The sequence below is a fragment of the Aplidium turbinatum genome, chromosome 18 (assembly GCF_918807975.1).
Source record: "Aplidium turbinatum chromosome 18, kaAplTurb1.1, whole genome shotgun sequence".
NCBI classification, from domain to species: domain Eukaryota; kingdom Metazoa; phylum Chordata; class Ascidiacea; order Aplousobranchia; family Polyclinidae; genus Aplidium; species Aplidium turbinatum.
In genome coordinates, this window is record NC_137489.1 from 20,878,252 (window position 1) to 20,904,842 (window position 26,591).

At 38.9% G+C, this 26,591-nt stretch overlaps 1 protein-coding gene across 1 annotated transcript in view; it reads left to right on the forward strand.

The window, feature by feature from the left end:
• LOC145787127 (tyrosine--tRNA ligase, cytoplasmic-like) overlaps positions 1-26,591 on the forward strand; it is a 108,753-nt gene that overhangs the window by 32,600 nt on the left and 49,562 nt on the right. The window contains exons 4-6 of the mRNA XM_082598852.1: positions 5,997-6,143; positions 16,897-16,976; positions 23,078-23,219. Coding sequence (XP_082454978.1) covers positions 5,997-6,143; positions 16,897-16,976; positions 23,078-23,219 — 369 coding nt within the window. The remainder of the gene's footprint in view (positions 1-5,996; positions 6,144-16,896; positions 16,977-23,077; positions 23,220-26,591) is intronic.

The following is a 26,591-nucleotide window of genomic DNA, read 5'->3' on the forward strand; positions in this document are numbered from 1 at the left end:
GTGCACGCATCTAGAAAATGTTAATACTGTATCCCTTAGCTTCCATTCAAGCAGGAAAACTTTCGAGTTTTACGTTGCTTCAACGATTGATGACATTGAATCAGTGTAAGTTGTGTAACAAAGGTGAATTTTTCGCTAAGAATTGATGGGAGTACCGGTGTACTTCTACACTAACCACGCGCAACTGTCTGGCTTTGATCTCCGATTGATATTGATAAGGCAAGATTCGTTATTACAGTAAGAAAGAAAAGGCCCAGGGAAAATTAACTTTCGCTCACATGACATGCAAAAATAAACCCAAAGAAAAAAATCCTAGTGAAACTTTGCACAGAAGAAAATAGTAGCGTCATTGTAGAAGTTTTCTGACCCGTGCCCAGAGCATTGTGACGCAAGAAGCCACACGACCTCGTTCGGTGGAAGTTAATCAGTTATGCGGCGTATTGCAGCTACATGGCGCTTTGACTCTCCAAACGCACCTCGTTGGTCTGATGAAAGCCTTCGCTGAAATTTTAAAAAGCCTTACAAACCGTAGCCATAGCTCTTAAATGGCGAAGAATCCAGACCGGACACGTTTGTCCGCCGTCAGCAAAAACGAATTTCGAGGCCTGGGTTGTTTCTTTTTTGTTTGGTGTTTTTTTGTGATTAGTGTTAAAAGTGATTTTTCCATTACAGCAACCAATGCATAAACTTTCTTGGACTGGTTTGTTGCTTAATAACTTTGTTGGTAACAAACTTTTCGTAGCTGATAATATCGGCCGATATATATATCGGTATCGGCTTAAAAATTTCATAAATATCGGTATCGGCCTGAAAAAGTGATATCGGTCGAGCTCTAATTATGGTTGACTTTTTTGGAAATATCTTGTTTTGGAGAAGCTTCAGTGCGGACATTCTCAAAAATTCCATTTTGGGGCTGTTTTTCTGTTTTTGTTTAAAGAAATTGCAGGAATCGTTGATAGGTCAGTGGTGCGTACTGCGTAACCTATGGCCCACGCGCAGCTTTTACACGGCCTGCGAAAACTTTCAAAACTGCTCAATGTATCCGGCCTGTGACCGCTTTAAACATTGATGTTTTTCTTGGTCGGCCAGATGTAATTTATGCTGTACATCTCTTATATGAATCAACGTGTAATTAAGCTACAAAAAAGTTTTTTAAACTAACCACCACTAACCACATTGAGTAGTTCTATGAACGTGTTATGTCACAGGCTACATTATTAAAATTATACTGTATAATTATTGTGCGTGTGTGCATTAGAACTGTTTGTTTGTAGACTTGCAGAATCCTTGCAGCAACAGTCTTTATTATTTACAAAGATGGGTACAAGGTGAAAGTAATATATAACATAACATTAACAAAGCTTTTTGGCACATGTCGATGCATATTGAAAACATAAATTGAAATGTACTGGTTAAATACTGGAACATACTGATCATCTTGAACACTATTCAAACTACTTCCCTATATTTGGATTACGTATTGAAACTTCTTGGAACTTCTTGAAACATCTACCGAACTTACATATCGAAACCAACATATTCCTTATGTTATTGAAACTTACATGCCTAGAGTTAAGACTTCTCGCGTTCTTTCGTTAAGGTGCTGGACGTTTCAGTTTAAGAACTAGTTTTTAGATTACAAATGCTTCCACAGTTGTTGATTACAGGCGGCACGCAACAAACCAACAACATAGAAGGATGCAAAACTTAAAAAATAAAAATGCAACGCCATTGTAAGAGAGCGGCCATGCGCTCTGCAAGTCCAGTGCTGAGGGCTTGTAGTCAACACAGGGAGGAATGCAAGGCCACACAGATTCCACAACCAGTTATGAAACGACATGTATATACGAAGCCTGCTGGAGCTGCAGAATGCTTGATGGCAGTTGCAAAGGTCGTTTGTCCAGAGAAAAACCCTTTAGTTTCAACCATCAGCTTTTCCAAGGCCAGTAACAAGACGAGTTGAAGATATCCCTGTGAATCTGAGAGCTTTAACCCTATCTTAATATGAGCTGTTTTCGTACGCTGAAAGCAGGTCACAGGCTATCTTAGCCTTGTGCTAATATATCGCTAATAACGGTAACTATGAAAATTACAGAGCCAAAATATTTTACAAGATAATGACCATGTGTATTGTGCGTATAGAAATTAAATTTTTACCCAATTTTTTACCCAATTTATATAAATTGTTTGAAGTAAAAAAACGTCAGAAAGTCGGTTTTTATTCAAATTTCCTGAAAATAGCTTCAAAATAGAAATTTTTGAATTATAACATAAAGCAGAACCTGCGGCCCGCGGGCCGCATGTGGCCCGTCAAAGAATTTTGTGCGGCCCGCAAAACAATTTGACAATCGCTCATGCATTAAAGACAAAAGACATCTCAAAGCTGTTTTATGCCTTCACTGGTATACCTTTCCTGTGCTACAGGACGTTACAGGTCGAGGCTGACAGATGAAAATCTTAGTATGCAGTTGAGAGTTGCCACATCGCCTGTTCGACCTAATATTGAACGCTCACTCTCAGTCAAGCAAAAAACTTTCCAAAAACCCCACTAAGCAAAAAAGTTCAATGCTTCAATGCTGCATTAGATAGCTTCAGCTGTATGATTCGCATGGGCTATTGGGCTTTTGTTTGTTGTTTGCAAAAGAAATTGCATTAACTGATTTGTTGTTTAGGAGCATAATGGTCGAAACATTTCGTCAACTTCAGCAAAAAGGATAGAGCTAAAAAAAGAAGAAATCATACTCATATGAAAGCAAACGCTTAAACTGGAAAATTAAACTTAGAAAATTAAACTGTCTTCAGTGCAAGTACTGTTGCTCTATCCTTTCTGCTCAAGTTGATTTGTTTTTACTTTTACTGTTGTATGTTTCGATTCTGCGTAAGATAATTTCAACTGTGTAGGTTTTAGTACTTTCATCTGCCGTTTGTTACTTTTCATGAATAATATCTTGAGTCGCTTCTAAAACATTTCATAGTAAGTTACGATTAAAAAGTTGTGTGGCCCGATAACTCATGTGTAATTGATAAAGTGGCCCGCAATTGCAAAAAGGTTTGTCACCCCTGACATAAAGTAATGCTTAACTAAACGAAAAATTAATTTTTTTCATTAATAAAGGGTGTTCCAATAGCTTGGAACGATGCTAAAAGTGAATTAGGCTTAAACGTTAATTTACCGATTAACATTGTTTTATTTACTGTTTTTATTTTTCACACATAATTGTCATGTGCCAAATAACATAATTCCATAAAGAAATCAATAAAATTTACCCATTAGCATTGTTTTATTTACTGTTGGGTCATTTCATTATAATACAAACAAATTTTGAAAAATTTGGCACCACCTAATTTTTTTTATTGGCTTAAAACATGCTTCTCACTTTTCTGAGAAGAATGGTGCAAATTTGATAAATCAGATAAGCGATTCTCGAGTTATAAGTGAAATAACCCTTGGCCACTAGGTGGCTTTATAGATAAAGAGCAATAGAAAAACGGCAATATCTCAAGAACCGCTCAACATATTTGGATAATTTTTAGCTCTACCCCCATGTTTTCTGAGGTGGGCTATATGATTATTAAAACAAGTTTTGGCTACTACTTTTTGAGATAAAAAGAAAGTAACCTTTTGTCGTTACGTACCAATAAAACCATGATGCGTAACCAGTGGCGCAACTAGAAAAAATCAAAGGGGGTCGGCAACGAGAAAGAAAACTAACAATTATTTGTAGAAGTGGATATATCACAGTTAGATTGTTAGAATAGTAGCCTAGTGTAATTTGACAGCGCAATGATCCAATTCTGTGACGTGCGAAGCGACCGTTTTCGCTCTGTCCGCGCTTGCTACTCTCTCAAAAAAGTTTCCCGCGCTTTCGAAAGTAGGCAGCAAATTGTTTGCTCTCCAAGCCCACATTTTAAAAAGTAGTCCACGCAAGCTTAGGGCCTGGATGGATACACGTCAAGATTGTAAAAAAATTTAATTGCCGTCTTTTTGATACCAAAATTATAAAATTGGTTTAAGAATGTGTGAAGTTGAGACCATACGAAGATTACAAATCAGACTAGTTTCGTTTTGTGGGTTAATAAGGTTGCATCCTAAGTAGGTATGCCCAAAGTAGAATTTCAAATCCTTAAGATTCGAATCCATGCAGAATCGAATCTAAAAACCGCTTTTATCGGATAATTGGATTCGGAAATAATACGGAAAGGAAAAAAATTAAAAAAAAAAAATTGAAAAAATGCTCCGCCGTCCGCAAAACGCCTGCAAGTCACGTGCGTCGTGCATGCCAATCCGTTTCTGCATGTGATTAACAGAGGTCCCTTACGCGTGTGTTGTTTATGACATCATATTGCGTGAATAAATGACGGTCTCTTAATATTTTGTATTGCGGTTTATGCGACTTGAGCGTAAAACAAGTTTGGTATGCATAGGACGTAGCTTGAACGGACACACGTTAAGTAGTACGTAAGTCTCAGTCTAGTTAGTCGTCCCTCTTCTTGAAGTTGCAAATCTTAAAGGGGGCTGTCATGCCGACTAGACAGCCCCCCTAGTTGTGCCCCTGTGCGTAACTGTAAAAAAATGTAAAAAAAAATTTTTTTTATTGGGTAGAGAAAAGATTGATGAAAAGTTTGGCAAAAACAGTGTAGTGCTAAAGTCTCAACTTTCTGCACAAATCACATTTAAAAGTAGTGAAAGATGGTTCCCTGAAGAAGTTCAATACTCCTTTGTGTTGTCATAGTCATGTTTGTTTTCACTTAATCACGCCATTGTGCTGTCATAGACATGTTTAAAAGAAATATGGTTGAACTTAATCCAGCCAATTTGAACTAGTTTGCAGGACTTTGAGACTTTAGCAGTTTTCTGTTTTTACCAAACTTTTCATCAATCTTTTCTCTACCCAGTTGAAAAAAAATATTTTTTTTAAAGTTACGCATCATAGTTTTATTGGTGAGTAACGACAAGAGGTCAATTTCTTTGTATCTCAAAAAGTAGTAGCCAAAACTTGTTTTAATGGTCATAAACATATAGCCCACCCCAGAAAACATGGGGGTAGAGCTAAAAATTATCCAAATATGTTAACCCTAACTTTAGTTTGAAGGTTCTATACACAGGGTAAATGTTACAATTGAATTTATTTTTAACAATTTTAGCTAGATTTTTTGAAAATCTTACCGAACCTTTTCCCAAGAATGGTACATTAAAAAGTTGCTGAAATCGTCTTCTTTGGGTGCATATATATTTCGGTTTTTTATCCATAAAAGCTGACGGGTATCCATTTAAATGTAGCATATTTTTCAATGTATTAGTTTCATTGTGTAACAATAAGTCCGTCAAACAAACCAAACGGGCACGAGATAAAAGACATAGAATTAATCCAGATTTCCATCTATTTAGGCAAAAAGCGTTGTAATTTAAAAGTAGGCCAGTGTTGGTGGGTTTTCACCAGATCTGTGTGTCAAACGCATCATGATTTATTTTTACTTCAACATCTGAAAAGGCAATAGTGTTATCAGATTTTTCAACCGTAACTTTGATGTTTTGTTTAAATTGAGCATTTAAAAGGTTTAAAAATTGGGAATAAGACCAATCTTTGTCAAAATTGCAAAAATGTCGTCAACATAACATAATATATTACATTGTCTTACATAAACTTCATAAGACATGCTCTGCAACAAAGCTGTGGAAATACAATATTTTAGTTTTAACAGCATTTTTGTTGTGAATCATATTCACAATCGGCAAGATGATTTAATAAACTTACATTTTTCATAATTGTAGAATTGTTTTGACAGAGTTTGTTTAAAACATGTGAAAGGTGAGCTACTTTTTTTGTTTCCTGTATGCTCTATTTTTGGACAACTGTATTTTTTTACTGTACTTAATTAATTGATATGCTAGACTGTCTTAATGCTTAACATGTCCTATTATTTGACTGATCAACAAAATAATTTGAACAATGCTATATGAACGCTTAAATGTTGAATACCAAGTTGCTTTTCAGGAAGTTCTAGGCGAAGAAAAACTTGATGAAATATTACAACATCGAGATTTAAAAATATACTGGGGCACTGCTACTACTGGAAAGCCACACATCGCTTATTTCCTTGCAATGTCAAAAATAGGAGACTATTTAAGAGCAGGTTGTGAAGTAAGTTTTTCTGTCAAGCTTTTAAGGTGCGTCTACACGACGACTGTTTTCTTGCTTAAGCTAACAAAACTTCTTGTTTGTTTAAGATAATCGCACTTTGTGCCGCTTACTTTTAAGCAAATAAGCGAGTGAGCAAGTCAGCGAGAAAAAATACGCTCCAGAGCGAAAAACTGAGCGCCTAAGCGAGTTCTCTTGCTTAGAATTGTTTTCGCGGCAAAACCTCAGGTCTGCACTCAGTAGTCTGGCTGCTAGTTAAGCAACTGGGAAGTTTGTAGTTGTTGTTTTGTATTTGATGCACCCAGTAACTTTTTAACTTCATTAAGGTGTCTGAACACTTCTTTCTGAAGTAAATTGCGTGTTTGCAACCTTATCATTTTGCAGCATTTTTTACACAAGTTCAGTTCAGTTGCTTTTATTTCTGACCATGACCATCACAACAAAAATAATACACGTTGACATTTGAAAGCCATTATTAAATCATTGAATGACTGCAACAACTCAAAGTGCCAGCTCACTCCGACTAGTTGTTAAAAAACAGTTGGTTTACTTCTTGCTTTGGCGCGAACTTTTTGAAACGTGACGTCATTGCGGTTAAAATACTCACGTGACCGTGGTTCAAGCAAGCAAAATCTTTTTTTGAGATTGTGAGTGTAGACGAAACGAGCTTAAAAACTAGCTTAAGCAAGAATTTCTAAGCAAGAACACTTTCTCGTGTAGACGCACCTTTTGCGGTTACTTTAGCGGAGACTTTAGCCATGTTAGTCAAGCGGTTCTGTCTTTTCATTTTCGATCATTTCTTTTTAAAAATAATTCCATAATCTTTTGATGTCGATCAGCATGTTAATTATATTGCACAATCGGCTAAGCTTAGTGTCATATTAAGTGTCACATATTATTGGTGATCTATTTTATTTCACAACATAGTTTAAAAAGGAAAGATTAGGGTTAGGCATAAGTCATATACACAATTGCTTTCTCCACTGACACCAATAATAATCGGTTTTGCTCAAAACCTTTTTTTTCACAAATGATGTGTGACAAAAAAGTAATTCGCCATGCTCTTGGATCAATGCCAATCGGCAAGCCACGTTTTCACCATGCAGCACAACTTCGCTGCTTTGTGTTGAAAATTTTTAAGCTCAGTCGTTTTGTTGTTTTAATAAGCTTTTTTGTAACTCAGGGTCACTAACGCTTGTAAAAGTTTTTGCTTTGTGTCTCGATTGTCTGCAGTGAGTGCTGTTGGTTGTTGCACAACTGTTGTCGGTAACACAACAATGGAGAGATTTTGAGGTCACAACAGAATCAATCTAAAGGTTTTGATGAAATTATAGAAGATTCCAACCGAGTATTTTATACCTTTTTGGGTTTTCCAATACGATCTTGAAACGAAGAAACAGGGATGCTGTGGAAGATATCACTTGTACAGACCCAGGAGGGCGCACATGTCTAAACCGCAGAGCAAGGTCATGTTGATTGCATTTTTGACCAAAAGAGTTGGGTTCACATGCATTTGTGCCTTAGTTAATAGTTGTTTGTGTGTCGTATCCAGGCTTACACCTGGTGGTTGAAGATTTAGATTAAGTGGACGGGAAGGCAAGGAAGCCAATCTTTGTGTCCATCTTCAGGCATGCCTTTAAGTGTCCTGCCAAAGACACAGTCGCATGCTCTTGAGTGGTGTCGAACCGGCACCCTTTCGGTTGCCATTCCAGGGCTCTCACCACTCGGCTATGCAGCCAGCGATAATAGTTATAGTTAGTTAGTGCACGGTTTTATGTCCTTTCTTCTCCGTACTGTGAGGGTTGGACGTCAGTAAATTTTGATCCGACTTGATGGCTGCTTTCCACGTACTCCTATTTTAAACATTGACAGCCACAAGGTTCCACTTTTGGAGGTAGCTCCGCACGTTATCGCATCATCTCTTCTTTGGTCGTCCATGCGAATTACGCCCTTTTTACTTCCATTGACGGAACCTTCTTAGGCCAGCAGTCCTCTTCCACTCGTTGTACGTGGCCATACCAACGGAGTCTCTTCCACCATACAACCTCTTCTACACCGTAGTGAATGCCAAGCCTTTTCAATTCTTCACTTGACACTCTGTCCGCCAGTCGTTTTAAGCATTTCAACCTCACCAAGGTAAAATAGTAAATCATCTTTCTTACTAACAGATTCTTATTCACCTCCATTACCGAGTTCGATGCAGCTGGCAGGCAATGTGGAGTGACAATCCATGGGTTTTGCAATCACAATGCACATGCCCATAACGCCGCCCATCAGTGTGAGGCAGCTCTTGGTCAAAAAACAAATAGCATCTCTTACCCACCCTCCATATTCTCCAGATTTGACGACGTGCGACTTATGCTTTTTTCCAGCCTAAAGAATTTTTTAAAAGGAACTCATTGTTTATCACAAGTCAAGGTTACAGTGACAAGGAGCTGAAGAGCTTCAAAGAGGGAAGTGTTATAAGTGTTTTTGGGCATGGCAAGATCAAATGCAAAAGTACTGTTATAAAAGCATTTTGTGGTGAAATTTTTACAGCATCATTTTATAACTTATGCCAAAGCTGAGCAGAAGCTAAATCAGGGATATACATTTGAATTCGGATCTACATTTCAAATCAACCACTAATCTTCTTGATCTGAGTCATCAGTTTCCTCTGCTTCTCTTTCACTGTCAGTTTCTTCATAAGGAACTTCTTCAATTTGGTCGCGGAGACAATCAGTAACCATAGGACCTCTGAACCAATTCAGCAATCAGCATGTACATTCCGTTTTTCTTACTCCATCCGTTTCCATGTGGATCAAGCTGATGAATGTCGCTTTCATCTGCTGACTTCCACATGCTGGCAATGAAGTTTGCACAAAGGACATGTTGCTTGAGGGTTGCTTTGCATGGAGGAAGCATAGATGGCTCCATTCCTTTGATATTTTTCAAAGGAGTATTAGGGTCTTTGGATTGATCCTTCACGTTTAAGAGGCTGAAGCGAGCAATGTTAACGTCTTTAACCTCGTTTTGTCCATAATAAACACACACAGACTCTTCCATCACAAGGTAGGTGTCTTCAGCCATTGTTGAAGAGCTACGTTCTCCAAACGTTTTTTTCAACCTTGGAGAATTCTCCACCATATTCAATGGATGTACTTTCCCTTTGCCCTTAAATGAAATAGAGTAGTCGCAGCCAGTGAACGTATGCAAACCTGGTAATGCTTCACAAAGTTCTTTTCCCAAAATGTCTGCCAGTAATGTTATGTCAATGTACCTGCGATTGTTGTTGTTTGAATTTCCTATGTCATGTATATTGTGAGGGAATTGTTACAACTGGCATGATACAACAGAATCACAAGCACATCCATGTCATTTGCTCTTACTTACAGTGATGATATGGTTGGGGTTGAGGATGTGAATATGCCTCACATGCTGCATCATCCTTGTATCAGCTTCGATTTAGGAACTCACAAGTGGCTTTTACTCTTTCCTTGTCATGTGTCTATCCTCAACAGAATGCATGAAGCACTTGTCATCAACAGCATAGAATAGTTTCTTATTGCCCAGTACGTCACAGTACTGATCATCACACCACTGTTGAGCAAGGAAGCGAAGAAGGAATGTTTTAAACGAAGAGGGTGACAAGGCTGCAGAGAAGTTCCTTGGCCAAGTCTGCTCACCACCGGTGATGTTGAAACCAGCCATTGAACCACAAACACTGAAGCCTCTGGCACGCATGTCTTGCTCTAGCCCCTTAATACTTGTTCCTGTGTATGTATGTGTGTGCATAGGCGCCGACTTTTCAAAAAACCTTGGGGGGCGAGAAAGGTGATGACGTCATAATCATAACGCTATTTTACTTAAAAAATAGTCTTTGATTCAGCTTACTGTCTTGTTTATATTGACACCTAGCTCGCAAACCGAATTTATTAGAACCGCTGCTTGAAACGATTAACTAGTTTTATGCATGCAATACGCCTATAGCCGTAAAAATTTTGATATTGTTAGCTCATAATTGGTAGGCTACAGTTGGAAAACAAGCCGATTCATTTCCTTTTCATGCGAGTGAATAACAACGCTCAAGACAGCAAAGTTATCGAAATAAAACGCAAAAAAACATGATCTCAAGCAGAGTGGAAACCCGCTATCAGTTTTATTAACCTGGTTTTGCCAACTACTTACCTTCAAAGCGTTAACAACGACGAAGTATTTTCTCTTCTGTTTTTTATCGAAAGTCTTTATAGTCTTTTATCGAATAAAGTTTTTGCATGTTCCCCATTTATACCTTTTTCTTACAGGTTAGATATGAATAAGTACGGAGGAATAAGTACAATTGTGACATCATAAGTGATGGTACTTCGCGCTGCCTCGTAGTCAAATATTTAAATAAATATTTTTCCAAAAGAGCTTGAACGCTCCGCTGGACCCCTGGCACAGGTATCGGCAACCGATGGGTGGTGGGCCGCGAGTGCCTTTAAATTTTAATCAAAGGGATGGACATAGGCCTATTGTCGCAAATCACTCGACGACAGTTCTGAATTAGCCCCCCCCTAATTTTTTTTTTCTGGGTGCGTTACTGTATTCATGTTACTGTTACTGTATTCTGTATTCATGTACGTTACTGTATTCATTTAATTGTTCGTTGTGTCGTAGTTTCAATTTGATAAAGTTTGTAAAATTGATTTCATGTTTGAAGTCACAAAAAATTTAACAGACATTTGGATAATTTGTGAAATGAGAATAAACATTCAACCTCGCATTCGCTTTTTTGCTACCACCCGTTTTGACTTTAAAGTTGCTCCTCACGCACGGGAAGGTAAGCAGTGTGTGACTGTGAGCGTGCGTGCCATGCGCATCGCAGTAGTAATTCACGTTCCAGAGAAAGCCATGCGATCAGCTGCTGTTATGCGGGCAAGAGCAACGTAGGCTTTTTTGCTTTCGGCATTCTGTCCGTGTAAATTATCTAAATCTTTTTCGCAAAGTATTTTATCTTTGAAACGCCACTTGTAATAGCCATTTTTGTTGCCTCTCAAGTATAAATTTACGGGGGCACCAGCCCCCCCGGAAGTCGGCGCGTATGTGTGTGTGTGTATGTTTTAACTATATGTCACTAACATAATGAACCTCTGTAACAGATGTTCTACATTCATTTGTTAATATGCATGTTGTTGCTGTGCCTTTGACCTTAATAGGTAGGTTGCCCAAGCATCTGATGGTATCAGCATGATGATGATGATAATCATAGCAAACATGGCTTCAATAATTAAGACATCCACAGATTTAGGTGCTGTACTTTCAACCCTTCCTTCCAATTTGTGCAGAAGAACTCATTGAACCATTGATATTTCCAAGGCACAACGGGCAGGAGTTAAGGGATACGTGAAGACAATTGGTTACTCAATATGAGTTGTCGCAGCAAGAAAAATTAGTCGCCTAAACATGTCTCTTGTCCTTGTCACTTCTATTATTTTCTGTCTTTCCTTGTTCACCAACTTTGCTTTTACAGCATCAGAAGAGAAGTTTTTGACTACTTTCCTGAGGATTGGTGACTCAAACCTGTAGTTGAATATCAAGCAATCTGTCTTGAACTCAGAGTACATCTTCTCGCCAATCCTCTGCACTTGCAGAAGCTCACTTGTGACTTCCTCAGATGCAGATTTTCCACTTCCAATGGAATACAAAACATCATTCTCAACAGGTTCTGCAAATGGACTCATAGTTGCGTCCACAACACCGAGGATTTTTTTCAAATCTGATGTATCTCTCTTGACTCTCGATGGTTTCAGCCCTTAAGCAGGTTCTTCAAGTTGGGTTTTCATCATCAAGCTTCCAACAACAGCACTTCTTGTTGCTCTAAGAATATTCCACCTCTTACGTGCACCAAAATTCTGTGTCCACGATCAACAACGAAGTCTTGATGCAGCATCTGCATTTACGGTCTGTTCCAACGTGAGATCAACATTACATCGATTGAATGCTTTTGACGTTTGTCTGATGCTGAAAGATTCATTTTGCAACTAATCTTTCAAACCAGGGTGAGTGTTCTCAATGTTCAGCAACTTCATTACATACAGGGTCATCCATCTGGCATAGTTGTGGTGACCAGTAGCAAAGAACAGGGGAATCATCTTGTTCAGAGAATAAGTGAACAAATCTAAGTTATTGATCCTCACAGGTCCTGTGAACATTTGGTAGATTCTATTTAAATAAGGCACTAATGGTACTCTATAGTTGTAGAGCGAAATGCATATGGCATAAATAGTGCTCTGCCGATTCTCCATGCATTTTTAATAATAAAATACTGAACGTTTGGTAGAGCTCCACCAACTTACCATGTTTTCTCATGCTGCATGTTTTCAATGTATCATCTGTGAATTTCTCATAGGCTGAGTGAAAGTTTATATTTTTTCTTCATGACTGCAAGTACTCTGCTTTCCACTGGAATGTGGTCACCACCCGAACCGAAAAGCACTTGAAATATGCTAACTTGATATGGAAGGCTCCGAAACATATAAATAGTCTGTCAAACAATAGTGATTTGTAGGACTAAATCTGTCGTCGCCGTGTGAGCGTCTGGGGCCGAGGGTCTATCCTTTTATCACCCCAGATTCACGATGTTCCCGGACTACACTGGAAGGCTACTAGAGAGCAGCCAGTCTTTGGTTTCATCATCCATGACTCGCAGACCTTCCACTCCGTTAGCTGGCTTAAAGATGGAGCAGTCATTGATGATGTGGTCTGCGGTCTGTTCCTCGCACCACATTCACAGGAGGAGGAAGAGGCCATTCCCCATTGGTGCATGGTTGAGCGGAAAAGCCCGACGCCCGTATGGAGACGGTTAAGGCGCACCCATGCCTGTCTTGGTAGTGTTAGACTGATGGGGCGTGTGTCGGCGTCGGGGATGAACGAATAGAGTCTGGTGGCGGTTGACTTCCATTCAGAACTCCATTTATGGTCCGCCCAAGCAGCCGCAGAGATGTCTTGTACATCAGCTTCGTTGATAAGAAGTTGAGCGGCTGGCACAAATGGGTGTCTTGATTTCAGTCGACGGGGTTGCTCGTTTGGGAGAGCAGAGATCTTGTGGTGGAGAAGGTGGTTAGGCTCCAGTGCCCGTCGACCGAGGGACAGAGTGGCTTCTTCGCGACGAAGCTCAGCAGGTTGGATGCCAGCGAGAATGGGGAGATTGTCCAATGGTGTGGGACGCAGGCATTCGGTCACTGTGTGCAGGGCGCTGTTTATGGCACTGTCGATGTTATGGCAGTGAGCACTGCGGCACCAAACAGGTGCACAGTACTCTGCTGAAGAGTAGACAAGGGCTAAGGCTGCTATACGCAAAGTGTCAGCCCTCGCCCCCCAGCTAGAGCCTGCCAGGCGCTTGAGTAGCGCAGCGCGGGATGTGAGTTTCTTGTGCAGTGACACCAAATGGTGGCGGTATGTGGGCGATCTGTCCAGTGTCACCCCCAAGATATCTTGGTTCGGGGCAGAAGGACAGAGATTTTCCGTTGTTCTGTACGTGTAGCTCACGATCAGCTTCCCGATTATGGAGGTGGAAAGCTGCTGCCACAGTTTTGGTTTCGTTGAGTTTCAGTCGCCAGTTCTGGAGATAGGCTGAGAGAGTTTTCATGTCCTGGCTCAAGGTGTCTTCTAAATTTTCCCACGACTTTGCAGAGTGGAGAATTGCCAGGTCGTCCGCATAAGCATATTTTGCGGAGGCCTGAGTTGGCAGGTTGTGGGTGTAGATGTTGAAAAGAAGTGGAGCCAGGACCGATCCCTGTGGGACGTCGTTTTTCAGGCGTCTCAGTCTGCTTCGCCATGAGCTACCGTTGGTGAGGGTAAAGCTTCGATTCCTGACAAGTTCCATAATCATATGAACCATATGTCGGTCAGGAGGCAGGCGATGCAGCTTGCAAGTAAGGCCGCGATGCCATACGGTGTCATAGGCAGCTGTAAGATCTAGAAAAACAGCGCCGGCCTTCTTTTTTGCCTCAAAGCAATCCTTGATGTCGTGGGTTAAGAGTGTGACCTGATCTACGGTGGATTTTCCGCGCCGAAACCCAGCTTGCTCTTTTGGAAGGAGCGGGTCGATGATTGGGTTAACGCGTGCGTAGATCAGTCTTTCGAGGATCTTGAAAGGAACACAGAGGAGGGATATTGGACGATAACTCCTTGGGTCCTCTGGGGCTTGTGAGGCATAGGGATTGCAACTACTAAAGCTCTTCTCCAGATTTTTGGGATTGTGAGGTGGTGCAGGCAGGAAGAGAGGAATCCACGTAACCAGGACTTTAGGGCATGGCCAGCATGGAGCACAAGCTCAGGGCAGATCTTATCGGGCCCTGGAGACTTGTGTGGTTTCACTAGGCGGTGGCGAATTCCTCTGGAGTGAAGCCTCCAGAGATTGCTTCCTCTTGTGGTGTTTCCACTCGCCAAAGGGCAGATACTTCCTTGGCAACAAGACGGGATGCCTTGCGGTCCTTTGTCTTGTAGACCCCGTTCTGCACTAGCTGGGAAGCGATGGCATTAGCAGAAAAAGGGCACTGACGAGCGGAGTTTACTGAGCGATCAGTGAGGTTGTTGACGATGCTCCAATTGCTCCATGCTTTGCGGCTTGAGTGTGAGAAGTCGATGGTTTGGACAGCTTCGTTCCATCGCTCAAACTTCTTTGTGTCCAGCCGCTCAAGTAGTCTGGTGACGGCGGTGTTAGCTTTGTAATTGCTAAGCCATAGGTCACAGGTATGTATGAATCATCATGGCATGCATCAGCAACTCGAATTACAGTATTCATTGTGTGATGCACAACATCAAGCCTTGTTGGTGGATTTCCAAATGGCTCCATGTATGTCAGTGTTTGACTTGGCAAGTCATCTTTAATAACCAGAGAATTCCACCCAAACCACATTGGAGTATTGTCAACAAAGCTACAAGATATCATCCACGCATTGTCTCTTCTTTCAAACTGCTTAAGGCAAGATGGCACCACAGTCTCGTGAATGTGAAACTTAAACTGGTTGATTTTAGGTTTGACTCCAATGTACTGTATAGTGGAATATCACAATCTTGAATGTTTAGAGTTCTACACTTCAGACCAGCTATGGCAGTTGATGGCGTCCCACTCTGTTTTACAGCTGATGATTTTGTCACTTTTTCCTTCTTTACTGGTGGTTGATAACCAAAATCTGTGTCTTCAGAGTTGTATGCAGATGTGGTAACAGATACACATTCATCATCGGCTGTGTGTGAACCATATTCTGTATTCGGACCATATGGGAATGAATATTCAATATTCCTATCATAAACTTCATACTAAATCTCCAGACAACCGTTTCGACCTTTCAGGTCTCATTAGTGGAGCTGTGCGTAGTCTATCAGGTTGTTGTATATTTTCAATCACTGCTCTCGCAATCACCTACCATGAGCTATGCACTATGTCGAGCGGCAGTGGCCATGTCTCCAGATAGACGCAAAGACTAATTTAGGACAATGACTTTTTTATTAACCCAACGAGAAAACAGAATTAATGTCATATTTCAAGCTAAGCTAGAATTTAATTTCGAAAATCAGTGAAGTTTCATGGCACAATTAAATAAGCATTTTTCTTGATAAGATTAAAATAACATGTCTTACAGAGAAAACGGTCAGGCTAGTGCAAGTAAGAAGTTCATTTTCGAAATCTACACAAAATTTCAGTTTAGAAACACTTGTCAAACCTTACTGACCCAAACAGCAAATAAATCGACCTGGCTCCTGCTCTATAGGTTGGGGCAGGCTCTAAGGTTAGGAGCTACTGAATTGCAATCAACTGCTTTTTTAATGCAATTCGCACAGCCTGTAGTGTAACAGGCTTATCCCACGATACTGTGAGTAGAGTACTCCATGGTTGTGTTAAAAGATATTTATGACTCGATGTGGAATCAAACCCACAACGACTGATGCAGAGGAGAGCACTCAGACCACTAGCCCATTGTGCCGCTTGTTGTTACAAAAATAAAATATTGTTACTTAATTTGTAAGGCCTACTTACTGAAAGCAGTCACGAGTAAAGTAAATCAGAGTTAAATATAGATCAATCCATTACAACTTAAGCTATCAACTTAAAAATCACCTTAGTTTCACGAATTTATTGAATGCACTCTTACATTGTTATTGAATGCACTCTTACAAACATGGTAAACAACTAGCTGATAACTAACTATTTTTGGTTTGTGCGGATGAAATTTACTACACACACTCCTATTGGACTTCTCTTCAGCTTTAGGCGACTGACCTTTTTGGGCAAGAAGTCCTCTTCTACTTGGTAGTTGGCAAGCCTTCTCAGTTTTTCACTGGATTCTCTATCTACCAGTCGGTTTGAGCATATCCATTTCACCACTGGCATCATTACTGCTCAAACGCTTGGTGTCCTCTGCGTGACTGGCCTCGTCTTGCTGGCATAAAGCATTACGCTTCTTACACACATGTTGTACGTATGCCCTCAAATGAGGAACGGGATACTGCTGTTTGCCAGAATGAGTAGGAGCTCTTAAAAATATTTCCATGTGGACCTGATGCTAGCTGTGACGGCATTCACATTATGAAACTTTATATTACTGTATGAGTGTATTTGTGTTGGCTGTTGAGTGACCTCTGCCGATTCACTTTAATCGTCAAAGTGTAACTTGTTCGTATTACTGTATTATTCTCGTGTAAAGGTCATCAGCTCCTCTAATAAGCTCATCTTATTACCAGACATAGTAACAATTTTAACTATAACACTATTACTTCATCCAAATTCTAGGTGACGATCTTACTTGCTGATCTTCACGGATATCTGGACAATATGAAAGCACCCTGGGACTTACTGATGTTAAGATCAAAGTAAGGATTTGTTCCTTCTAATTAAATTGTATTTTTCACGTTTCGATCACTGAAAAAACTAACCACTCTGTTGGAAGAACGAAGTTATCCTAATCAGATCGCCATGCTGTAATATCACTGCAGACTGTATTTAATGATAACATAAAACTGACCAAAAAAAAATTTTGTGCTTGGAATGGTAGACCCACTTTCTGTACGGTATATATGATATGCTGATTATAAAAATGCAATCAGTTTTTATCCATCAGCTGTAGTTTTTAAGATATACCCCTATGACTAGTTTAAATGTATTATATCGTACATCAACAAGACCCTCATGCTTTCTTTTTCGAGACATGTTATTTGCAGTACATCAACATCAGTCTATATTAATGAGTGTATATTGCCTATGTAACAACCCAAAGCAGTCAAAGATGTAAACCCAAGAAATGTGTAAAGTCATCAGTTTTCGTGAAGAAAGGGGCGTTCTTCCTGGCTATCAGCAAAATACTGAGCACTTACTAGTACAGCGAGCAATTACGATTCGCTAACCATAACATGGCAGCTTCCACGCGAGCCATTTAGACCATTCAACCAACTCACCGTTTCTGCGTTTCTTTTGTCAACAACTCAATACCTTTTTATGTGCTTTGCTGTAATTTTGAAGCACTAGATGTATGACCTTCGCTTTTAAAATGTCTCTATGTATATTCCGAGTACTATCCCTCAACCGTCTCCGTACGGGCGTCGGGCTTTTCCGCTCAACCATGCACCAATGGGGAATGGCTTCTTCCTCCTCCTGTGAATGTGGTGCCGGGGAACAGACCGCAGACCACATCATCAACGACTGTACCATCTTCAAGCCACCTAACGGAGTGGAAGGTCTGCGCGTCATGGATGATGAAACTAAAGACTGGCTGCTCTCTAGCAGCCTTCCAGTGTAGTTCGGAAACATCGTGAATCTGGGGTGGTAAAAGGATAGACCCTTGGCCCCAGAAGCTCAGACGACGACAACTAAAGAACCGCAAAATACCTTGTTTAGTTGCTTTCTGTACTGAGACAGCTAAGTGAAGTTATTAATAAAGCAAACTTAAAGAGCATAAAATTAGCTTCAGGGTGTTGAATTGTGGGCACTAGGAAGATTGCCCGTCGGAAAATTGCCCGCCAGAAAATTGCCCTTGTGGGAACATTGCCGTCGAGAAAATTTCCACCCGGAAAACTGCCCGTCTTTGAATAAGAAATAGCTGCAAAAAAGTCCAGTTGTGAGTCTGTATTGAACCACCTCTAATTGTTTAAACATAGCAACCAGCTGTGCTATAAGGATTAAGGCGTGATAAATTTTAATCTGCAAATGCCAAACTAAATGAAAAAATGCTTCTGGGGAATATAAGTATCAACTCTCTATCTCATATCGACAAAAGTATACAGCCCTACACTCAGTTCTGAGGACAGTCTTCTTTCAGATTCCGCTATTGTCTCAAATTTTGTCATCCCAAAATGGTGACCGTCATAAAAAGTGAGCGCGGAAAAGACATTCTTGTAGATAAATTGCAATTTATGTATCATCGGAATAAGACGAATAAAAGTGGTACTACGATTTATTGGGAGTGCAGTGAAAGAAAATATACAAGTTGCAAAGCTAGATTACACACGAACTCGCATATTGACAATATTCAAATTTTAAAGAAAGTTAATGAACATACACATTCATCAGGTAAAGATATTGTGGAAGCAAAACAAGCTTTGAAAGATGAGGTAGTTTCTTCTCACCAATCATGTCGTGCCTTAGTTTCTGAGTATGTTTCATCTCTAGACGAATATATGCACTTTCCCAAATTCAGCTATTTCTTACTCAAAGACGGGAAATTTTCCGGGTGGCAATTTTCTCGACGGCAATCTTCCCACACGGGCAATTTTCCGGCAGGCAATATTCCCACACGGGCAATATTTCGACGGGACATCTTCCGACGGGACATCTTCCGACGGGCAATCTTCCTGTCACGTGAATTATGACAAAACAATCGTAAAAACAGGAGTTTTTTGTTGCCATACCTTTGTTTGTTGCACTGCTACAGCATATCGGTGGCCTGACAGAAGAACATGAGAAATGGCATCGAATTATTCCTACGTAAGCAAAGTGCCAAAAGAACGAAGTGAAGGGTTGAATTATCGAACAAACTGAACAAATTGTATTATCATGTCATTTTATTTTTTCGTCATTAACATGTACAGAGCAAAAAGTTGCAATTTTCGATATACTAGCACCTTGAAAAGGTTTAAGACTCAATAGTTGTTCATATAGTTCAGTTCAGTTTATTTTGTTCTGTAAACAAATAAACAAAAATATACTGTTATTTTTGTTAAACACAAATAATTCCCATAATAAGGATGGCAGCGGAAGACCAAAAAGTCACGAAAGTCAGCTGCCATCCAAACATTTAAACAAAACACAAAAAATTTGTGAACATTATAATAATACCGGTAGATAACACGGATGATACATAATACCGGTACTTAACATTATACCATACATAACAGTGAAATGGGTCAGATGCATCAATTTTGTACCCTGTAGTCTCCAGAACGCATTTTTGCAATTTTGGTATTTCTTAAGGTTTCAGTCTACTTTTTTAGGCTTTAAGTTACAGTTTAGATATGTGCCCCCCCTATGTAATGCTAATTTTCAATGGAAATTGTTAACTTCTTAGCAAAAATTTTGGATTTATCACAAAATTGCCCACTTTTTTTGGATTTTTCACGTTTTTACTTCTGTAATTCCCTTGTGATTTTTCACAGGCAAATACTGCAGTGCTAAACTGACTTTTATTTAACACTGTGCAGCTTTAGCTACATTTTAATGTTGAAATGACACTGGCTTTGCAATTTTTGCCTTGTATTTTTCTCAATTTTACGAATCTGCAATTTTGGCTCCACTATGTTGTAGTCTCCAGAACGACCCATGGTACTACTCTACCAATGCCTACTCTGTGCTCCTGTTTGGGTGTAAAATGATGCAAATTTATATATAAACAAACCTACAAAACAAGAAAACAGATTTACTAAAAAGTGTGATAACAGTTCACTCTTCTATGGAAGCTATTTAGCCTGGCTCCAAAATCGTGTAGTCTCCAGAACAAACTTTAACAAAAAATGTATGCTTCCCTGTTTAAAATGGCAAACATTCTTCCAGTATGTGATGGACTAGTATGCTCACTTAGCAGGATTTCATAGAGAGGACTCGGAATAAATAAAAGATTAGGAATTTCTTTCTTATTGAATTTGTCTGTAGTCTCCAGAACACTGTAGTCTCCAGAACTTTTTTTTTTTCTTTTTTTTTGTAAAACCAGTAAGCACTCCTTTGTAGAGTTATTTTTACATGTAATGTTACTATAAAAGTTGCTCATAAGAAATGATACCCGTTGAAGCATTCTGTAACCTATTTTTGATCTTAGAGAACATAGATACAGTTAAAGTTGTTAAATTTTAATTTAGCTGTGATTGTGAGGTGCTTTTTACGCATATTTGATTGGCAATGGCTCCATATGAAAAAAGTATTGCTATTACTATTGCTAGCATATGATTTATTACTACCTTGAGGTCAAACAATACATGACTTTGGCTGAAGTATCAGAATATTTAGGTACATTATCGCACAACAGCAGTAAACCTGCTAGAAACTGATAAAATAGGTATACTCACACTGATATTTAATTTTCAGTATAAAAACATGATATTTTTTGGGGGCAGTCTTTTGATTTAGTTGGTAGAGAAGTATCTCAAGACTTTTAAATCAAAATTTTATGGCACCAAGCATTCTGAATTTTTTCTCCGTTCTGGAGACTACAGGTACAAAATTGATGCATCTGACCCAAATAGCTAAACAAGGCAACATGAAACAGAAAGAATACGTACAAGAAGATAAGTAAATGATATGTTTTCTGAGTAATTATTGTAAAAATTCTTTAAACAACATTTATAGTTAAATTTAAAAGTACCCTAATATGTTTTCTTTATTTCTTTTGGTATTCGATTCCATAGTAACACTCCATTGAAACATAGCCTCTTCTTACCAGTGTAACTTCTTACCAAAGTTTGATGTTACAATGGTAAAGTACGGGTACTGTAATCAACATCAAGTCAAAATGAACATTGTTTCACCTTAAAAGTAAAGGCGTTGATCAACTAAACACAACATGCAAAATATAAACAAGCACAAGTCCCCCTATCACAAGCACCTAACATAAGATGATTGAATAACTAAAACAGTCCATATACATCTAGCTGCACGTTCAGCAAGAAAGCAACAGTTTTATAACAAAAATAAGAAGCAAGGATTAAACGCCACGCCGGATAATTATCTTGAAGGAGTGCACGTCATCAACCAGAAGCTACACAAAGGATTTGCAACATAAAATTTCACAACAGGTACATGTGTCTGTTGCTAGCACTGCCATAACGAAACACAATTGACTGCTTGGAATGTATTTGTGCCAATTATAATTTTTTTTTTGTAAAATTATAGAGCAAGCAACTGTTCTGTTTTGATAAAGCTTTGGTAGAGAGTTTGCATTTTTGAACCATAGACAAGCAAAACAAAGTAACCTTAGCAGGTTTTATAATTATACAAAACAAGATAGCCTACCTAAAATAATGACTCAAACGTTTTTCGACACGTACGTGTGTCCTCATCAGGAAGTAAATCTGCAATATACAATATACATAATGTAAAATTGTAAAATAAACTTGACTTTGCACTATAACTGTAACGACACTCTAGACTGAAAATCACAAATTGAAAAAATGATACAAGAATGCTTGTGAGTAAAGTATATGGTGGTATAAAGTATACTCTGATTCTTTTATCATTTGTTCAGTTTGTGAAAATTATGAAAAGACATATGCAGAGCCCGCAGAAGCTGCAAAATATTTTTTGAACTGACGTTCCTGTTTTTTTTTGCAATTTTGAAAAATTAGACTTAAATCTGCAATTGGGGACAAATTTGACCTCACGGTGAAAGAAGTTAGCCACCAATGATCTTCCAAACTTTTCTGTCATTTAACATCCGCATAAAATCGGTAGTTTTGATTGTTGTGTTTGTGGCCCATTGGTTCAAGCTGCTTATATAAGTTAATCTTTGCCGAGCTCTGCTTCTTTTTCCTTGGAACGTCTTCTTCTTTTATTGTCGCACTTGATTCCAAGCATTGACTGCCTCTTGGCTGAAAAGTTTTCAAGATTCTCTGTTGTTTGCTTTGTGTATTAGATGTATGTTGGTGTTAGTTTTTTCGGTTTGTTGGTTTAAGTAAGTTAATCGTTGTCTGCCTTGGGCACGCTTTCCTTCAATTTTTCCTGTGAGAGAGAGATGTTCTAACTTTCTTTTTCGCAGCACGTGTCCTAAAAATTGAAGTTGTTTTTGTCATTACTTTTCTTTTCTGTCCAACTGATCTTCAACATTCTTCTGAGAAACCACATCTCAGCAGCCTCTACTCTTTTCTTCATTTCTGCTATGAACAACCTATTCTTTGTCAACAACTAATCATTTGTTTAAAGAACACAGTGGGGTCAAATTCGCCTTCAAATAATGCTTATGTAACAAAATCAATTACTCTATGAGGGTTGAAGAAATCTAGCGTCACAGTGGGTATGGCTTATTTCCTCAAAAAATTAAAGTTGATGGGAAAACTATTTAAAATTTTGTAATCAGCTCCCCAGATAAACCCAAAAAAGATGTAACATTCCAGGTATTAAATTTTGTGTTGGCCAGTGTAACCATAACTTCGAAACAGTTGGCTGTCTAGTTAGTAGACTGGTGTCTTTTTCTAATCTTAAAGTGAAAAAGTGTTGTAAAGTCATGACATGTTCGCTATGTGTGGAGCTACATGCCTAGTGGTTGGTGCTTTTCTATTGTTTTCACTTGTTAACTTATATGAGCCAGCTTTTACCCTTTTCGGATCCTCTTTTGCCTTATGGGACAATCTGACAGATGTTTGCAGGCATAAGCATCTTTTAATTTTGTTTGAAATCAAATTGCAGCAAACTTTGTTCAGTTTTAAAACACATAACCAGTTTAATCACTAACCAGTGTAGCTTTATTTATGTTTTGAATTCTTTGTTTACATTGTAGGTACTACGAACACATTATCAAAGAAATGTTAAAGTCCATAGCTGTCCCCTTGGATAAGTTAAACTTTGTACAAGGAACGGATTACCAGCTGAGCAAAGAATACACTTTAGATGTTTACAAGCTGTCCTCGATTGTAACAGAGGTCAGTTAGACCTAACGTGAACTTTCAGGGTGATATTCCCAAACTGCTGTTCTCAGCAAAATGTATCTTGGCTTTTGTGGTGTTTGACCTTTTTTTTGTGACACAGATGTTTCCTGATATTTGGATATATTTGTGGCCATAGCCATAGGGTGCGGACAAAGTTCTTGGACAAAAATTTATTTTGAGATCTGAAGTTCCTTCTTAATTCGACTTGCATTAGAATCTTCCGATAAACTCACAAAGCAATCATCAATAAAATGCGAAGAACACACCTTAAAACTTTTGCTTGGAACAAAATCTTTTTGAGAAAGTTTACAGATCCATTTTTCTAACAGTTCATGATTTTGAAAAGGAAAACTGTTCATTGACACACGCACCTTTTGGTGTTTTATGCCTATCATAGCCACTTTTACAGCCATAAGCGGAGCAACGTCCCGTAATTCGAAATTTGTACCAAACTACACAACCTGCAACAATTCATCAGGTGTCTTTGTTTGTAAATTGAATGACTCAATTTGTCTAACATGTAGCCTAACTGCTGTGATAAGAGAGCTGAATTGGAAACATCACTTTCTAACTGATGTCAACACTGTATTACCGGTATATGCTTTAGTTTTGCGGAAATTACAAAATACCATGTAGCTAACTGCTTACTACTATTATGTAGGCTATTTCCAAAACTTGACTTCTTGCAAACTTGCATGCCTTACTGCTGTGCTGTTATCAATGTCACTCAATGCAAGCCTTCTTGTATTAAAATTAATTTGCGTTCTTCTGGTGACTATTTACTAGGTTACCTCAAGATGTTAAAGATGATAACTAGCTTTTGTATTTCTGACGTTTCGTCAGTCAGCACGACTGACTTTATCAAGGTGGCTAAAAGGTGGCTTCTTGTAGTCTATCAAGGTGGCTTCTTGTATTCACTGTCAACAATCGAAAACGTGGTATTTCTTGATGATGTTTTAAATGCTTTGTAAAGTTGTACATAGGCTACCATACTTTTGTACCGAGCAGTACCGTAGGTTCCATTCTCACAAAGCTTTCCCATATCTTCTGCTGTGCTAACATCACAGTCACGCACACAAAGCATTAAAAAAAAGGCAGCCTACCTTTCTGCAAAGCACACAATTTCCTTCAAAGTTTAAAACTGAACTATACATACTTTTTTTTCATGAGAAAGCTTAAATTAACTGAATTGTCTGTCTTCTGTCTAGTTTTTGAAAAACTGATTGGAAAAACGCAATTCCTTTGGGTCTACTGTGGTATGGTCACGTGATGAATACGTCACCTGTGACCAGTACAGGTAGTCTAGAAGTACATAGTAATGAGTGATACCGTGAAACACAATACAATTGAGCATGACGATATCAAGTGTGCCAATTTTAATTTGATTTCATTTCTCCAGGTAGTCTTGTTGATGGAAAAGCAGCAGTACATGCTTCAGTTTTATCTTACAGAGTTGCAGCTATTCTTTGAAGGCAGACAGTTTTTCAGAGAGTGGTGATATTTTAATTTCTGCCTTACATCGATGTGGCAAGGTTATTCACTGCTGCAAAGATGTCGTTTACGACTTGCATAGCTTGAGCATCCTTATCTTGGAACCAAATAACATGGTGATGATATTTCTCATTGAGGAAAATCTTCGGCTCTCTGTAGATGCACTACACAACGCAAGACTTCACCACCACAAAGTCATCTCAAATTGGAGTGAAATAGGAGATACCAGGATTGGAATTCAGACTCAAACATTAAGACACATATGTTCAGATAGGTGAGAGTTTAGTGTGTTGGATGTGACAAAGTAGGCAAAAGCAACAAACTCGATGATAAATTTACACCAGTCCCATTTTCTGTAGATTTAGATTGTCGCTGCATGACTATTTTTGTACAGTTTGCGACCCATACTTTTGGAACCACTGACCTAATGGATGCCCTGGCCCAGTGTATAGTTGTAAAAAATGCAAGCACTACCAAACGTTGTTCGATTAATCAAAACCAGCACAAAAGAATGTTTTAGTATCAATGCCAGTATCAAAAATGCAAGAGGTCTTAAAGCAAGTTAGGTTGAGAAAGTAAATGTATTGCGAGATGTATCATAATCTTATGAAAGACCCCAGTACCAGTACCTTCCCAATAAGATTGATGTAGAAAACGCAAAATGTTAGCTATTATATATACAGTCCTCGAAATTAGCGGCGGCACTCGGCAATTGCCGTGGTAAATGCCGCCGTAAACGTCATAATGGCCATTCTGCTACGGCAATAAAAATGCCGCCGCAAAATGAGCACTTAATTAGAACAAAACTTGTTCAAAATTTTTTCCTGTGTTATTTACTCGCAGCGGGAGTTTAATCAGCAGAAACATCGCACCAAGACTTCACCTCGGACTATTTTAGTTGCTGTGAACACTCACGCAGTCTTCGAAAATATTATATTTTATAGCATATTTTTACTTGGCAAGAACTTTGCCGAGGCCAAACGACAAAAGTTGAAATTGCGTCGGCAATTGCTCTGAACGTTTATTACGAAACAATTGTACCAAAACATGTGAAACGAGAAGGGAAAAGTATACTAGAGTAGTCTATCACGACCGCATCGTTTGATTTGTTGGGATGTAATAATACTTAAAGTAGCGATAAAGCGAGCAACGCAATACGCACGCTGTTACGTTAATTCACGTAAAATAGCTCAGGGGAAAAGTAAGTTAATTTTGGGTTGATTCAACGTTCGAGTCAGCACAAATCGATTTACAATTTTCCCGGCGGTTATATTGCGCACCCAGACAGCAAAACCATCATTTCTACATTGATTCAACGTCTACAGACGCAAAATCAATGCAAAAATAACGAATTATGCTGCCTGGGTAACAACAATGCCCAATAAGAAATTTACGTTTGTTTTTCGACATCTAGCGACGTTGAACCATCATAAAATAACGTTAATTGCTCAAACAGGTACCGGTAACAAATTAATAGTTCCCTGCGAGAAGATTGGCTCAATTTATGTTTATCCTAACATAATTTCGGCACAATTGGGATACTGCGTGCGAGCAACACAAAGTCTGTTTGATAAAGAACTAGTCGGATATCATATATATATAAATCGGAGTCATCAGATGCTGTATCGGAGGATGAGGTTGTCGCGTCGTCACTGGAATACTTGAAGACGCAAAACTGCCCGTTCGTGAACGCGCAATGCCATATGATCGGAAGCATTATTTTACTGCCGAAGAACCATTTATCCAATTTTGTTCTACTTTTTTAACTTGACCCCTTAGCTTTTCTAATTCCGATTTGTTTCCGTCATAAAATTCTTTATAAATTTTGTAAAATACCACACTAACTTTTTTCTTCTGTTCCCTCTGTTTGATAAC